The sequence below is a fragment of the Furipterus horrens genome, unplaced genomic scaffold, assembly GCF_987537825.1.
Source record: "Furipterus horrens unplaced genomic scaffold, mFurHor1.1.pri manual_scaffold_11, whole genome shotgun sequence".
NCBI lineage: Eukaryota > Metazoa > Chordata > Mammalia > Chiroptera > Furipteridae > Furipterus > Furipterus horrens.
In genome coordinates this window covers 79,446,594-79,463,028 of record NW_028327181.1, presented here as the reverse complement: position 1 = coordinate 79,463,028, position 16,435 = coordinate 79,446,594, and the positions used below count along the sequence as shown (strand labels likewise).

Sequence of the window (16,435 nt, the reverse complement as noted above, 5' to 3'; positions counted from 1 at the left end):
GGGGTGACAGGCACAGCACTCTGGTTTCAGAGCAGCCTGTACCTCCTGCCAGCATCTCCTGTGCTTGCTGAGACCTCACTGCCTGGCCATGAGCACAACGTTTCTGCAGACTTCTTCCACCTTTGGAGGCAGCTCTACCCGGGGGGGTTCCCTCCGGGTTGGGGGAGGCTGCTTTGGTGGGGGGAGTCTCTATGGGGGAGGTGGAAGCCGTAGTGTATCAGCTTCTTCTGCAAGGTTTGTCTCCTCGGGGTCAGGAGGGGGCTACGGGGGCAACACAAGCTTTGGCTTTGGAGGGGCTGGTAGTGGTTTCGGTGGAGGCTTTGGAGGTGGCTTTGGTGACTTCGGTGGTGGTGGCGATGGTGGCCTCCTCTCTGGCAATGAGAAGATCACCATGCAGAACCTCAACGACCGCCTGGCCTCCTACCTGGAGAAGGTGCGCGCTCTGGAAGAGGCCAACGCTGACCTGGAGGTGAAGATCCGAGACTGGTACCAGAAGCAGAGCCCCGCCAGCCCGGAGCGTGACTACAGCCACTACTTCAAGACCATCGAGGAGCTCCGGGACAAGGTAAACCCTCACGCGTCAGTGACGGGGGCAGGTGGCTGGTGCCCTGCCCCCATCTTCTAGCATCAGTGCTCCTGCTGCCTTGAGGAGATCCTTTCCTGCCCAGGCAATGCCTGCCCGTGCGTGACCCTGGCAAACCTGGAGCCCAGGGAATGTTTCCCAGGTGTGCATGCCGGCACCCATCTGCTCCACTTGGCAGTGCTGGGCTGATCCTGGAAACCTGGTCAGGACCAGTGAGGGCCAAGGTGGGTGCAGTTACTGGGAACAATTGCTCTCCCTGCACCATACACCCTACAGGGCTCGGCATACGTGTCCTTTGCTTCTTTTGCAAGAATGATGAGTGTAGCTTCAGGAGCCCTGAGTGCTAGGGCTTCCTGTCACACCCCCTGAGGATGTCTTTGGTACCAAAAGCACTGTTGTGATGTAGAAGACCTGGAGCTAATTATGGGCTCTGCTTTCCTCTCACTCACCCTGTCACTCCCCTGGATGGGTTTCCTCAGCTGGAAGATGCCTTCCTCAGCTGTTCTCCGGGTTCCTCCCACTGGCCGGCATGTCCTGCAGATCCTTGGCTGTGTCAAGGTATGCAGGTGGCCAGGGACTCCAAGCTCTCCAAGGGGCCATTGTCAGACGCCCCTATACACACCCCACTCACTCTACTCCTGGCCAGGTAATTTCCCCAGGGAGTGCCAGGCAATCCTGGCTTCTTGGTCTTTCATGCCTTGGAGACAGGGGCAGACCAAGTAGTGGGCACCCGAGATAAGGTTGGACTCTGTTCCGAGGACCCTGCAGACTTCTGTTGGTGGTGACAGAGGAGAGATTATCATTGCAAGGCTGGGGGAGGGGAGGTGACCTGGGGCACAGGGCAGGGAGAGCAACAGGGAAGTGAGAGGGATCCTCTCGGCACCAATCCCCTGTCTCCTGCAGATCCTGGCAGCCACCATTGACAACTCCCGGGTCATCCTGGAGATTGATAACGCCAGGCTGGCTGCAGACGACTTCAGACTCAAGTGCGTTCCTGACACTTTCTCTCCTTCTGCATTCCCCCCTTTTCTTGGCCTCTCTCCTTCCCCCAATTCAAGCAGCCCAGACCCTTCTCCCATCTTTACTTTGGGTTCCCTCTTTCTTCCCAGGTATGAGAACGAGCTGGCCCTGCGCCAGAGCGTGGAGGCCGACATCAACGGCCTGCGCAGGGTGCTGGATGAGCTGACCTTAGCCAAGGCCGACCTGGAGATGCAGATTGAGAGCCTGACTGAGGAGCTGGCCTTCCTGAAGAAGAACCACGAGGAGGTAGGGGTCGTGAGACCAGAGTGGGACTGCTGGTGCCTCCTCATAGTTATCTTGGTGGTTCAGAAATGCACCCCCCACACACTAAAATGGAGCTCATGGAGAGGAAGGGGTATTGTTTTCAGGTGACCAAGGCCCCTTTCCTTCTCTCATCCATAGCCATGAACCCATGCAAGGGCACTACTGTCTCGAGGTCCTCCCTTGGTAGCACCTAGAGAGGAAGAGAGACCCTGAGAGATGAGGGGCCCATGTGATCAAAGCTCTGCCTGAGCAGTGGGCAGTAGAGGCTGGCTGGGTATGGGGAGAGCCAGGGTTGTGTAGGGAGTTAGGGGGGGATCAGGAAAGGCACATGGGACCCCAGACTCTCTGCTTTCTCTTCTGCCCTCTGTCACCACCCTGCAGGAGATGAGGGAGTTCAGCAACCAACTGGCTGGCCAGGTCAACGTGGAGATGGATGCGGCCCCAGGCGTGGACCTGACCCGCGTGCTGGCAGAGATGAGGGAGCAGTACGAGGCCATAGCTGAGAAGAACCGCAGAGATGCTGAGGCCTGGTTTTTCAGCAAGGTGAGCCTGCCCTCCTAGCCTGCCCTCCCAGCCTGCCCCAGCTCCCGAGGTCTCCCAAGAAGCCCATGGGGCTCACTTCTCTGTGTGTAACCTACAGACCGAGGAGCTGAACAAGGAGGTGGCTTCCAACACAGAGATGATCCAGACCAGCAAGACAGAGATCACAGACCTGAGACGGACCATGCAGGGGCTGGAGATCGAGCTGCAGTCCCAGCTCAGCATGGTATGGCCACCGCCCCAACCCCACCCCACCCTAGTCTGTCCCACCCTCTATGGCTGGTTAAGCCTTGGTGTTCCCAAGCCCTTGAAGAGGGAGTTCCCGGTGTCCATTCCACGCCTCTCCCATGCCCCTGGCACTTCTTTCTAGCCTGACATGCTGTCTGTTGATCTGTTGCCCCACAGAAAGCCGGGCTGGAGAGCTCGCTGGCGGAGACCGAGTGCCGCTACGCCACGCAACTGCAGCAGATCCAGGGGCTCATCAGCGGCCTGGAGGCCCAGCTGAGCGAGCTCCGCTGTGAGATGGAGTCTCAGAACCAGGAGTACAAGATCCTGCTGGACATCAAGACGCGGTTGGAGCAGGAGATCACCACCTACCGCAACCTGCTGGAGGGCCAGGATGCCAGGCAGGGGCGGGGTGCAGAGGGAGGAATGGGGGGGGGCAGTTGTGGTGGGGTGGATAGTGCTGCGGTGAAAGGGAACTGGGTGAGGAGGAAGGACTCTGGATTCTGCACTCTGGTCTTTGGCTGTAACTTTGAGCAGATCGGGTCACTTCCCTGGACCTGTGTGTCTGCAGTAAAGGACAGGATTCGGGCTAATGCTGGTTGCATTCCATGCATGACAGATGGAGCGTTGTTGTAGATCAGAATCCATCTGCATGGGGGTGGCACATCTAGAAAAGCTCTCAGCCTCTAGAGAAGTCAGATGTGGGGGTGGGGGATGTAGGGGGCTGGAGAGGACTGCTGAGCTGGCCACCAGGGCCTCCTTAGGGAGACTTGAGCTTTCGCCTTTGCTTACACCTGCTTCCCCCTCTCTCAGGATGGCTGGCATCGGCACCAGAGAAGGTAAGAAGGCTTAGCTGCTCCTGAGTGGAGAGGGGAGGGGCTGAAGCCACCATTCCTCTCGGAATGGGGAAGAAGGAAAAAGAGGCGAATCACCCCAGTAAGGCCGGGACATGCCGATTCCAGGCGACACCTCTTCCCCAGTGGGACCCTCTATCAGCCTCAGCAGACTTGGGGTTGAAGATTGATTGAGAACCTTCCAGGCTGAGCAGGCTCTGTCGAGGGCATAGCTTCCCAGGCTCCACCTTCACATGCTTACGCCAAGATGCCCAGGATTACTCCCTGTGCACGTGCAGTTAAAAACCCCAGCGTTCTGGTTCACTGCAGGGCGGATGGGCTTCTGCCACTGCCCAGCTCTGCCACGAGTAACTCAACCCCAGCCCTTCTGGCAGCTCTTGAAGGATCAGCCCATGGCCACCCTCAGGGGAGCTGTCCATTTCTCCTGGAGCTCAGCCAAGGTCCCGGCCCCCACTAAAGCTTGCTCCTTCTTTCTAGCCTCCCTGGGAGGTGGCGGCGGTGGCAAACTGCACATCAACATCGAGGAGTCAGTGGATAGGAAGGTGGTTTCTTCCCGTCAGAGAGACATCTAAGCGCCCAGCGGCAGGAGAGACGTCCCTCCAAACGCCCTCCCTCCCCAGGCTGAGCGGAGGAGTGGCCAGAGGGGCTGGAAAAGCAAACTGGTTTCTGCCCTCAGAGGGTCCAGCTCAGGAGGCTTCCTGTCTCCTCCTCTGGAGCTTTGCTTGCTCTCCCTCCCTCTGCCCTCCAGCTCTCCCTGGGTCCTTTGTGTAACAAGTTCATTTCTACTGTGTCTGTCCATGCAATAAAAAATCGCTTCTCCTTTTACAAATACCTCTTGGCAGTGTGTCCAGTTTTTCTGGTTGGGGCCTCTCAGGAGGCCCAGGGCCCACGTGCTGACATCTCCCCCACCTTGGTCTCTTCCCTGCAAGGCCATAATTCATTCTTTGGGGCCCCCAGGAGACCTGGGACCTACCCATGCTGCTCAGGTGACTTGCAGTTCTGACTTACTTCATTTGGTGATCATGGAAACAGGAGACAGTGGTGGGTGTGGGGGGCAGTGAGGAGGCAGTTCCTCAAAGGAGTTTTGCAGACTTAGCACAGATCTTGACATATTGACGACTGATTTACTGAATGATTGCATGGATCATATTGGTTCACCACCGTATGGTTGGCACTGTGCTAGGCACACCCACCCATGCGTCTCATTTAATACTCACAACTGTGGGTGGTCAGGATTGACTACTCTCATCTTAGAGACAAGATGAGAAACTTAGAGATGAAGAAGTTGGGGAGATGCAGGATTTTCCCAGTGGCCTCATGGGTGAATAGTAAGCAGCAGGGGTGAGACGGAGTCCCACATTTGTATGACTCCAAGACCAGGGCTCCTTTTGGGACCTCAGGTCCTGGCCCTTCACAGTTCATTGCCTGAACCTTCCTCCTTGATTATGGCCTTCACCACACTTGCTATTTGGAACCAATCCCCTCCCTGCCTTTCTAGCCAGGCACACCTGACCTGCAGGGTGGCAGAGTCAGTTCCCATCTCTGCCCACCCCTGCAGAGCTGGCCCCCACGCCTCTTGAAGCCACCATCTCCTCTGCACAAAGCACTTAAGGTGGCCAGAGAGAAAGACACCACCTCCAGGAAGTCCTTTCTGATTTTCCCAAGCTTAAATACAAAGAAACACCAACCCCTGTTGCCCTTCTCTGCTCAAATTCCACTCTTGTTCTCAGGACTCCAGCACCTGCACTCTTAGGCCTATTAGAGCAGTGGCATCCGTGCACACCTGATGTGTTGCCTCTGGCCTGGGGCTGGTTCCTCTGGGATTCTTAGCCCTAGAGAGAGGGCAAGGCATGAGGAAGTGGAGAACTCTAGGGACTGTGGCTGGGCGGAGTCGAGGGGTGGGGAGGAGAACTCTTTTCTTAGTCCTGCTGGAAAGAGCAGGTTGGGGATGACTCTGTTATCCTGAGAATCAGATCATTTTGGAGGAGAGCCAAGCCCTCTGAGAGGGGCCCCCTTGTTCCTCCTGCAGGAAACTCCTTGGCCAGCAAGGTTTGTTGGAGAGAAGCTGGCGCCTGTGCTTTCTGGGGGAGATTTAACCTAAAGTGTGCGTCTCCTGAGCACACACTTTGAGACCAGGTTTCCCTGGGTACGGAGGAAGAAAACAGAATTTATTAAGTGTCTACACTGTGCCAGGCTCTGGGCAGGGCATTCAACAGATGACATCTCATTTATTCTCCCAACAGCTTTGCAAAGGCAGGTCAGCTTTTGGCATCAGTTTTCAGAAGAGGAAACTCAGGCCCAGGGAATTTAAATAACTTGAATACAGTCACAAACTGGGAAATAGTGAAACTGAGTCTGGGACCTGTCTCTCAGATTCCAGACCCTTGCGTTTCCCTTAACGTCATGAGGAGGACAGAAGACTGGACACACCTTTCTTACCAGGATGTACTCCTCTGAAACCCGATTCTTAGCCTCTGTGGGCAGCCCGTTCCAGTGTCACACAGCCATGATGGTCAGAAAGATTGTTCTTGCGTCTCAGCTTGGTTTCTCATGCTGTGGTTTAAGCTTATGCTGAAGCCCAAAGCCCCAGGTGCCATGTCCCCAACAGCATGGGAACAGCTGGCCTCCCTCCTGAGACCCTTGGGCCCAATGGCCTGGCTGCTGCGCCTGCTCCACCCACCTCCGGGCCCCTGTTGAGAAGTCTTGGGCCTTCTAAGCAGTCAGCAAGGGTTTTCTCAGCCATTAGTTTGCAAGGATGACAACCTCTGCAAAGGTGCAGAGAGGCAAGGTGGGGCTTGGCCCTCACTCCGCCTGGTCCCAGGGCTGTGGCCCCTGAGCTGGGGGAGAGGGAACTGCTTCTCTCTCCCTGGAGCACCTGTTCCTGCTCCCCTGGGATTCCAGGTGGGGCTGTCAGAGAGGCCCTTGGACTTGCCAAGTTCTGTTCCTTGCCTGGCCCTGGAGCGAGTGCTCACACCCAGAGGTAGCTCATGCCAGGGTGAGCCCATAAATAGTGAGCCCTTAAATAGTGTGTGGCAGAGAGGGCCCGCCTTCTGCCTGCCCCTGGGCTGAGGTGGGGCTTGGATTCCAGCCAATCTGAGCAGCAGGCATTGAGCCTCCCTTTTCTCCACAGAGAGAGGGAGGCTTTGGGACTAGGGATTAGGGCCCTGGGTGTGTGCTTTGTTTAAGCTGGGCTTCCTAGAGCGAGCTTGGGATGTGCCCGCCACTCTCCCCCTGAGGACTTTGGCTGGCCCCTGCCCCTCTCTGGGTCCCAGTTTCCCCATCTTTCCATTGAGGAGTCTGGTTGGACATGATGATCTCAAAGTTCTCTGTGAGTTGATGTGTATCCTGGGACCTCAGAGGATAATCCGTACTGTGAGATATGCGACAGCAGGCGTGTCTACTCCATGCACTGCCTTGCCCGCTAAATAAATTCTTGTTGAACTAATACATGCACTTGATTCTCCTTTGCTTTTTCTTGCTTTAGGCATGGCCCTGGATATTCACTAGTATCTTGGGCGTGTGCTATCTGGTGCTCACCTGTCCCTCCATAGGCAGCTGGTGACACAGGAGACACAGGGAGCTGGTAGCTTTTCCCATGAGATTTGAAACTGGGGTGACCACTCCTCTTTGCCACTCTTCAACCAAAGGCAGCAGACGGCGTACCCCTGGAACAACTTCTCAGGCATCGTGGGTAGCTTCCCTGTGCCAGGAGCTGTATGCAGAGGTTTATTAGGCAAAGGCGCGTCTTCAGGAAATGGAAGGCTGAGAGGGGGAATTGAGATAGGAATGCCACTGACCCTCACTTGTCTGGCTGTTGTGGGCGCTGTGCTGGCCGCGCGGACCAGAGAGGGAGGTGAAGCAATGTGTTGGCACAGGATAGAGGCCCTGAAGAACTCTTGACCTGGTCATCTAACAACTATGAGTTGGCATGTCCTCATTTGTAAAGTGGAGGTGAGGGCAGCCTTCCACCTGCCAAGGGTCCCTGGGTCAGGTGCTTCTCTAATATGAACCCGTCTAATGACTGTTTTTAAGTTGCAGCCACTGAGGCACTGGAAGGTTGAGGAATTTTCCCAAGGTCACACATCTAGTCGATGGCACATACAGAGTTAAAACTAAGCCCACTTAATTCAAAGCCTTTGCTGACCTTGCTTGGTTTCTGGGAAACTCTGGTGACATAAGAAGGATTTTAGAAAGCTGGGTACTGTGGAAATGTAGGGATCTGAGGCTTGAGGTTCGTCTGTAGAAGGCTCCTAGGCACTGCTGTGTCACGCAGGTGTTTCTGAGGGCAGGGGGCTCTGTCTGCTCTCTGGGAACGGTCTGCCTTTCAGGAGTGGCCCCTCACCTGTGTAGGGGTTGCTTCGGGAACTTTTGGGAGGTAGGTCAGCCGTCCTGGGCTCCGAGACCCTTGTGGTCCAGGGAAAGAGGGCCCTGATCCAAAATCCAAGGAAGGCACCCTGGGTTCGGAGCTTGGGGACAAGGTGTAAGCCCCGTCTCTGCAGCTGAACAATTTGGTGATCATGGAGACCCCGAAAACCAGAGACTCATAAACGAAATTGTTGAGGGAAACTTAGAAGTCATTCCAACGTAAAGCCCACAATGAACTGGTGCCTGAGCTGTATATCCAGGCATGTCTTCTTGTGTCCCACTGCTCTGGGGCTTGGCATTCTGGGTCTCAGTTTCCCCGCATGTGAAATGAGGGGGCGGGGTGGAAAAGCTCCTACAATAATTCTGCCTCTGATACAGATTTTGAGCACCCTCACAAGCCCCAGGCTTTGGAGCTCACATTGGAGATGGATGGCAGAGAGGTTGATGCATCAGGCCATCAGCTGCATAGACTTTGCTGCTGTGGGAAGCAGGACCACCCACCAGCCAGGCCTGGGGGGATGGGAGGCCTGAGAACGGAGAGGTCAGCAGTGAACACCCCTGTTAGGATAGGACGGCATTGACACTGGCCTGAAAGGGATTCACCGGACAGTGGTTAAGGACACAGACCCTGGAGCCAGGGGTTTAAATCTCGACTCTGACACAATCGAGTTTTGGGCATTGCATTTAATTTCTCTGGGCCTCAGTTTCCTCATTTGAAAAAAGGGTATGATAAAAATAGTGGAGCCCTGACTGGCGTGGCTCAGTGGGTTGGGTGTCATCCTGCAAACCGAAAGGTCGCCAATTCGATTCCCAGTCAGGGCACATGCCTGGGCAGCAGGCCAGGTCCCCAATGGGGGCATGCAAGAGGCAACCACACATCGATGTTTCTCTCCCTCTCTTTCTCCCTCCCTTCCCCTCTTTCTAAAAATAAATAAATAAATAAAATCTTAAAAAAAAGAAAAAAGTTGAGTTGTTTTGAGGATCCAATGAAATCATATTGTTACAGAACCCCTGGGCTGCTCCAATTGAAAACAAACCCACGGGCTCTTTAGTTAGGGGTCTGATTGCCCGCCGCCAGAATTATAACTCTTAATACTTCAGTTGAGTGAAAAGAAAATTGTTTATTTAACAGTTACACATATCCTTGCCTCCCCCCCTACCAAACCTAGCCAGTTTTAGGAAGGTCAGAAACACCGTTTCTCTACTTCCCAAACACAGTTCAGCTTTACCAGTGGCTGCCAATCATTCAATCTGATTGGGGAGGTCCTTTCTGTGCTATGGTGCCCTTCAGCTCTCAATACAAAACCGCCGGGATTCTCAGCCTCCTTGCAAACTGTCTTCTTTCTGTAAACTGCGTGGATCTCCTCTCCTTCTCCAGAGCACCCCTGCGAACACCCGCCAGCGAGGGAGACAGCCCCAGAGTGCGCCGTCCTAAAGTGTTCGCAGCTGCCTATATATCCCTGACTGCGTCCTCTGACGCAGTGGGTGTTGCCAACAGTTCTCACCATTCACAGAACCCCACGTAGGCTCTGTGTGCTTTCCATACCGTCCCCTGGTTCAAGACTCCTCCCATCCACCTGAGGCCTTGGAAGCATCCAAGCAATTTTGCATAATGAAAGACACCAGCCACCAGGCTCAGGCTGTGGAGGCATTCTGAAAGCTGCTTCCTTCTCCCCATACCCTAGCCGCAAACTCCGGGGATTCTTGGACTCCCCTGTTTCTGTAACAATACAAGCACAGCGTTTAACACATTGTTCAAGAATCGTTACCTAGTGTTATTTTAATATCTTTTAACATGTGTAGAATGGAACGCCCAGAGATCATACATGGAGTTCACAGCAAGTCTCTAAGACAAGGTTAGGGTAGAGAGAGCTAGAGGCTAAGTTTAAATCTTGACTTCCTGGTGTCCTTAGCCAAGTGTCTTGGCCTCCCTGGACCTCAGCTGCTTCACCTATAAAGTGGGGCCAATAAACCCTCTCTGGTTCTTGTATGAACTCGGTGACAGTGCGAAGTGCAGCCTCGTGTGCAAGGGGTGCTCAGGAATGCAGTCTTCCCTCTCCTTCCCTGGAAACTTACTGGGCAGGGGACTGAACTTGGTGTAATTTCACCAGTGAGCGAAGCAGAAAGATCAAGACAGGCAAGCAGTTCTTCAGCCCAGCACCCTGTCCTATCCCATTAGAACCGGGACAGGAAGAGGGGAAAACTGAGTCCCCAGGGTGGGCCTCTGCTCAGCTTCCCCTAGGTGGGCCTTGAATGTGTCCCGAGACCCGTGGGCCTTGGGGTTCACCGTAGGTCAGAGGACAGCATTCTTGGGTCAGGGTGCAAGAAGTCTCTGCTGGGGAGGGGAGGGAAGGGAGGAGCCATGCCTTGACCCTTCGAGGGGTGGCAGGTCATGGCCACCCCCATGTTTGTGCTGCTGGGGCTAAGCAGGATCCATGGTATTGTCCCTGAGAGGCGTTGGCTAGAACCTGCTCAGCAGCCCTGGGAGCTTTGTCACTTGGGGCCAGGCAGGTTCCATTAATCACCTTCTTGTCAGTTTTGATCCTTTACTGAGAGAGTCAGAGCTCCTGCTTTGGGCTGAATCAAACCTTTTCAGAGGGAGAGCTGAACCATCAGTTTAGGGCAGAAGGGCCGGGCCAGGTCAGGGGTCAGTGCAAATCCCTGGTTTCACAGAGGTCTTTGAGCACCCACAGCTCTCCCTGGTGCTGACACCTGCCAGCCTCCCCACCTGCAGAAAACAAAGGGCAAGGAAGCCCTGACTCAGAGCCCTCTTTTCTGGTCTTGCTTGTTGAATCAGCCAAGGGGTTTCCAGGACAATGTCCAACCTGTGCCACCCTACCCCAGCCTCTGGTCCGGTCCCACCCAGACCCTCTGGCTGGTGTGGGCCAGAAGGCTGCTCCCAAGAGCTCATTCATAGCAGCCCCAGGACCCTGGGGGAGCTGGGCTGGGTTCCTGAATCCAGGGTGCTCCATTCTTGGACCTAAAACATTCTCATAAACTGAGACAGTTGTCATGTGGTTGGGGGGCTAGAGGTGGCTCTGCCTGGGTGCTGCGAGCCCCTCTTTCCAGGCTTGGTTGTGCATCTAATGCAGCTGGAGTATGGACTCAAGAAACACAGGGTCAGGCTGACCCAGGTTTCTCAACCTCAACACTATTGAGCTTCTGGGCGAGAGGATTCTTTGTTGTGGGGGGTGTCCTCTGCATGGCAGGATGTTTAAGAGCGTCCCTTGCCTCCGTCCTCCGGATACCAGGAGCATCCTCCCGTTGTGACCACCAAATGTTTCTAGACATTGTCAAATGTCCCCTGGGGAGCAAAATAGCCCTGGAGAACCTCTGACTTGATCTACAGTGATGGAAGTTGGAATGTGGTTGTCTCAGGGGTGTGGGCTGTGGGTAACTGACTGGGAAAAGGTACAAGGAGCTTTATGGAGGCCAGAAATGTTCTGGTGGGCACATGCTCACACCGGCAAACACAGGCTTAAAACTTCACACAGAGGTAGAAATGCATGAAACTGGACACATGATTTGTACATTTTATTATATGAAAACTATACCTTAAGAAATGAGTCTTAGTATTAGACAGAACCAGACCTGGGTTTCAGAAATGACTCTGCCCTTCAGCCTCAGTTTCCTCACATATAAAAGGGGGGAAAGAGTAGAATCCACTTCACCAGGCTGCTGCAAAGATTACACTTTATAGTCACTAGTATGAAGTTCTTAGCTCAGTGCCTGCATATGGTGAGGGATCTGAGAGTATGATCGATTATAACGTACAGGGTCACTTTCTCTTTCTGTGCCTCAGTTTCCCGAGCTGTGTTGGGTGGTCCCTAAGGTTTCTGGACACTGTGACTTTATCCGATGGCCTTGGAGCCATTTTCTTCTTAGCCTAAACACCTTCAAGGTATGTGATTCTACAGGACCAAGCAAAGTTTGTCATCAGAGTCACTGGGAGCACTGGCTGAAAAGGAGGCAGGACATTCGGTCAGAAGTTTTAGAGAGAGAAAGAAGGGAGGCCAATGGCTGCGGTGACCTTGCAAAGCACCGGGCCACTTTGCAGCCACCTCTCCCTTCACAAGAGGCTCCTGAGAAGCCTTTGCAGCTGGGTCCCCATTCCAATACCGGGTGGGGCTGAGAGCCTCTGGGAGTGAGTTCCTTAAGTGGAGAGGTGAAACAGAATTCAGTTGTCAAACGGTAGTCTCAAGCAGAACACCGTTTCCTCTGAATCATCCCTTTTGTTAAGGATTAAAAAAAAAAAAGCCAGTCCTCCCCCAAAAGGCACAACCCACCTTGGAGAGCAGAGGTAGCTGGGCTTGTGGGAAAAAAAGAGGTGCAGCTGACACCAGTCAGAGGGTGGGGAAGGGAGGAGAGAGGATGGGACAGCTGTCCAGCCCCCCGTGGAGGGTGTATAAAAAGCATCCACTGGGGAAGAACCACAATCCTCAGCCCAGGCCAAGCCAAGCTCCTGCACGCACCTGCTTCCCATCTCTCTCTCATCATGAGCAGCCGTCTACAGAGCTCCTCTGCCAGCTATGGAGGTGGTTTCGGGGGTGGCTCTTGTCAGCTGGGAGGAGGCCGTAGTGTCTCTGCCTGTTCAAGTCGATTTGTCTCTGGGGGATCAGCCGGGGGCTTTGGGGGCGGCATGAGCTGCGGCTTTGGTGGAGGCTTTGGAGGTGGCTTTGGAGGTTCCTGTGGTGGGGGTTTTGGCGGTGGCTTTGGTGACTTCTGTGGTGGTGGCGATGGCGGCCTCCTCTCTGGCAATGAGAAGATCACCATGCAGAACCTCAACGACCGCCTGGCCTCCTACCTGGAGAAGGTGCGCGCCCTGGAGGAGGCTAACGCCGACCTGGAGGTGAAGATCCGAGACTGGCACCAGAAGCAGAGCCCCGCCAGCCCGGAGCGTGACTACAGCCACTACTTCAAGACCATCGAGGAGCTCCGGGCCAAGGTGAGCCCTGGAATGTCAAGGAGGGTTCCTTTGTGTAGGATAGAGCTGAAAAGGCCAGGAAATGTAGTGCCCCATGGGACCAGCAGAGGCAGTAAGGATGGACTTCTCACTCTTCCTAGAGGGGAAGATTCTAGTCTTTAACTACCAAGCATCTCTGTTCCCGACGAGCTTTCGCTTGCTATAACTCCCCAAATGCATTTTCTCCCGTTATTTTCTCCCGTTCTTCATTGTATCATTGTTAGTACTCATGTCAATGCTTTTATTGCTTTCCAAACAGCTATGTTATTAGTGACTCAACTTCTATAGTCCTAACCCACTGAGTTATTTGGAAACCATGACAGTTTTAAAAGCCACTGAGAATAACTAAAATTAACAGAGAAAGGGAAACAAGTTCACTTACTGGCCTGGAAATATGAGTTTATTTTGTAGGGGCCCCATTTAAACTGTTATTCTCCATTGGTTGTGACCAGGTCAGGAGGTGGAGGCAGGGGCTGAGGCAGCACTCAGCCTAGGTTCCCTCCGCACCTGTCCATCACGCTGTCATGCCAGCTTGCCGGAACAGAAATCACCTGCCTGGGCTGAGTCCCAGCTAGGTGGGGTAGACTTTAATTGCTTTGGCATAGAAATGTTTAGACAAAGAATTCAAACGGTTGGGTATATTTGTTGGATTTTTCCTCAGCTCAGCTGGCAGTCCAGCACCAATGCAGTTACGAACTGTGTGCCTTCAGGTTGACTCCCTCCTGACCCAAAGGAGAGGGCTCTCAAGACGGTGGCCTTGAGAGGTTGCTAGTCTGAGGCTGGGTAGACTTGACCATCCAAAGGTGTTCTTGGAGGGGTTGTCTCCCTGAAATGCATCTCCGATCTCCCCGGTCAGGACCAGAATGCAGGACATAGAATGTTAGAATAAACTGAAGGGACCCGGCCGGCCCCTCACTCTACAGAAAAGGAGCCGAGGCCCAGCTCGCATGGAAAAGTCTGACGCCAACCAGTCCTGTCCATTTTTCTCAGTCCTCCCCCCGCAAGCTTCTGAGCCTCCAGTGGTTACCTTCTGTGTTTTGCAGATCCTGGCAGCCACCATCGAGAACAACCGGGTCATCTTGGAGATCGACAACTCCAGGCTGGCCGCGGACGACTTCAGGCTCAAGTGAGTTTATTTTTCTCATTCTCTTTTCCTAGCAGTCTCTTATTTTAGACAAATGCTCATCTGGACAATGAAATGAGAGCTTCCTGGAAGTGAACGTCTTAGAGAAGAGTCCAGTGCAGAGGCAGGGGGAGTATCTAATATCACCTATGTGTTGCTTTTTCAATTAAAAAAATTCCTTCAGGTATGAGAACGAGCTGGCCCTGCGCCAGAGCGTGGAGGCCGACATCAACGGCCTGCGCAGGGTGCTGGATGAGCTGACCTTGGCCAAGACCGACCTGGAGATGCAGATCGAGAGCCTAACTGAAGAGCTGGCCTTCCTGAAGAAGAACCATGAGGAGGTGAGAGGCGGCATGGAGAGCCCAATGCTGTGGCCAGACTCAGCCCTCTACTGGGGAACCTGGAAGGGCTTTCCAGAACACTCCAGTAGCATCCAGAGCCAGGAAAGACGGGGAGCTTCATACCTCTTCCTTTCCCATCCCCATAGGAGATGAAGGAGTTCAGCAGTCAGGTGGTAGGACAGGTCAATGTGGAGATGGACGCCACCCCGGGCATTGACCTGACCCGCGTGCTGGCCGAGATGAGGGAACAGTACGAGGCCATGGCCGAGAGGAACCGCCGCGATGCCGAGGACTGGTTCCACAACAAGGTGCCTGGCCCTCTCACCCCGTGGAGCCAGGGGCGGGGCGCACGCCTTCCATCTGAGCTGCTCCATCACCTTCTTCCTACTTGAATTTCAGAGTGCAGAGCTGAACAAGGAGGTGTCTTCCAACACTGCCATGATTCAGACCAGCAAGACGGAGATCACGGAGCTCAGGCGGACGCTCCAGGGCCTGGAGATCGAGCTGCAGTCCCAGCTCAGCATGGTACATCTGCTGCCCCCCCTGCCCAGCGGCCATGCCCTCCAGGTCTGCTCTGGGTCTGGCTCCCCTCCTAACTTCCCTATTGCCTCACCAGAAAGCCGGGCTGGAGAGCTCAGTGGCAGACACGGAGTGCCGCTACGCCATGCAGCTGGTGCAGATCCAGGACCTGATCAGCAGCATGGAAGCCCAGCTGAGCGACATGCGCGCTGACACCGAGCGGCAGAACCTGGAGTACCAGCAGCTCATGGACATCAAGACGCGGCTGGAACAGGAGATCGCCACCTACCGCAGCCTGCTCGAGGGCCAGGATTCCAAGTAGGTGCTCAGCAGCCTCTCTCATGGGAAACTGACTGCAGAACCCTCAAATGGCAGAGAAGGCCGGGTCTTAGGGCTCGGGCCCTCATGTCCTAGACAGAAGGGAACCTGGCTGAGCTTAAACAGCCTGGCCGAAGATCCAGGGTCAGAGGTCCCTGTTCTCTTGAGTCATACTGGGGGGCATTTCCTCAGCAGGCTGCAGAGTCAGTACCTCGGGACATTCTCATTCAGGCCTCCTGTTAGCTTGGATTTAGGTCAGCCCAACAAAGCTATTCTAATGGTGATCTAATTGCCCCCAGACCATTTGTAAAGACCAGGCCACCTCTGTGGGCTCAGGGCTGAACTGAGTGAACTCAAGGGAGGACAAAACTTTTGGCAAACGCCCTGCATTTTGAGGCCAATACTATCTTCTCCTGAAGCCTCAGACACACAGACCTGGCAGGCATCTAAGGCTGTTGCTGGGCTGAGGGCACAGTTCAGTGAAAAAGACCAGCTCAGGGGCTCCCAATGATGGTCTGAGCTGTTCCATCTGAGGAAAGGTGAGCAGCTGTCCTCAGTGCTTTCTGCTCATGGCTGCCTCTCTCCTCTCTTCCAGGATGACTGGCTTCCCCTCCTCAGGAGGTAAGGACCTGCTGCTGGGAGAGGCTCCTGTTCATTGCCCTGGGGGGTGAGGAGGTGGGGAGGGAAGCAGTGCTGTGCTCCCCTGTGCAAGGTGCGGGGGGGCGGGGGAGGGCTGTGCTGAAAGCCATCATTTATTTGCTCATCTGTTTTTCTTCCAACATATAGATGGCTCTGCACCCCTGAGCCACTGGGCTGTCTTGGAGGGAGCCAGCTTTGGGGACAATCCCCTATTAACTAATGCCTCCCCTGACCAGTCAGGGGGTCTGGGGCCCTCCTGGGGGCCCTGAACTGGCCTGTGGCCTGTGGTGAGTCTCCAGGCTGAGCATCTCTTGCCTCCTTGTTTTCCAGCAACCAACAGAACAAGTGCCAGCAGCCCCACTGCTGCTACCTCCACTTCCGGTCGCCGCACTTCAGACGCCCGCCGGCCTTAAATCTGTGTGGCATCCCTTCCCTCCGCCTTCAGCACCCAGAGGAGGAGAGAGCTGAAGACTCCTGCAGGAGAGAGGGAGGGACCTTCGGAAGCTTGGTCACTCCGCTCCCTGGTCCCACCCCCCACCCCTATTCCCTAGGGTGGGACCTCCTTGCTCTTCTCTCTGAATTGGCTTCCTTTTCTTCCTGACCTGGCTGCTCTGGTTTCTCAGCTTCTCTGCTACAAAGAAAAGATAATTCAATAAAGTTTCCTGCCTTTTTGCAAACTTA

The 16,435-nt window shown here is 54.5% G+C and overlaps 2 protein-coding genes across 2 annotated transcripts; both read left to right on the top strand.

Annotated features, from left to right (window-relative positions):
• On the top strand, positions 1–4,317 carry KRT15 (keratin 15). The gene is made up of 8 exons (XM_090257273.1): positions 1–565; positions 1,487–1,569; positions 1,693–1,849; positions 2,249–2,410; positions 2,508–2,633; positions 2,813–3,033; positions 3,446–3,471; positions 3,964–4,317. The coding sequence occupies exons 1-8, from the start codon at positions 89–91 to the stop codon at positions 4,056–4,058; spliced, it is 1,347 nt and encodes a 448-aa protein (XP_090113399.1). The 5' UTR covers positions 1–88; the 3' UTR covers positions 4,059–4,317.
• A 7,953-nt stretch (positions 4,318–12,270) lies between these two features.
• LOC149998460 (keratin, type I cytoskeletal 13-like) lies at positions 12,271–16,435 on the top strand. Its single transcript, XM_090290827.1, has 8 exons — positions 12,271–12,796; positions 13,858–13,940; positions 14,122–14,278; positions 14,425–14,586; positions 14,678–14,803; positions 14,895–15,115; positions 15,711–15,736; positions 16,085–16,435. Exons 1-8 carry the CDS (start codon positions 12,347–12,349, stop codon positions 16,165–16,167), a joined length of 1,308 nt encoding a protein of 435 aa, XP_090146953.1. The 5' UTR covers positions 12,271–12,346; the 3' UTR covers positions 16,168–16,435.

Excerpts from the sequence above, each read along its gene's own strand:
- KRT15 (XM_090257273.1), top strand. The coding sequence starts at position 89 with ATGAGCACAACGTTTCTGCAGACTTCTTCCACCTTTGGAGGCAGCTCT. Across the intron at positions 566-1,486 it reads TCGAGGAGCTCCGGGACAAG|ATCCTGGCAGCCACCATTGA; the intron begins GTAAACCCTCAC and ends TGTCTCCTGCAG. Across the intron at positions 1,850-2,248 it reads TGAAGAAGAACCACGAGGAG|GAGATGAGGGAGTTCAGCAA; the intron begins GTAGGGGTCGTG and ends ACCACCCTGCAG.
- LOC149998460 (XM_090290827.1), top strand. The coding sequence starts at position 12,347 with ATGAGCAGCCGTCTACAGAGCTCCTCTGCCAGCTATGGAGGTGGTTTC. Across the intron at positions 13,941-14,121 it reads GCGGACGACTTCAGGCTCAA|GTATGAGAACGAGCTGGCCC; the intron begins GTGAGTTTATTT and ends AAATTCCTTCAG. Across the intron at positions 14,279-14,424 it reads TGAAGAAGAACCATGAGGAG|GAGATGAAGGAGTTCAGCAG; the intron begins GTGAGAGGCGGC and ends CCATCCCCATAG.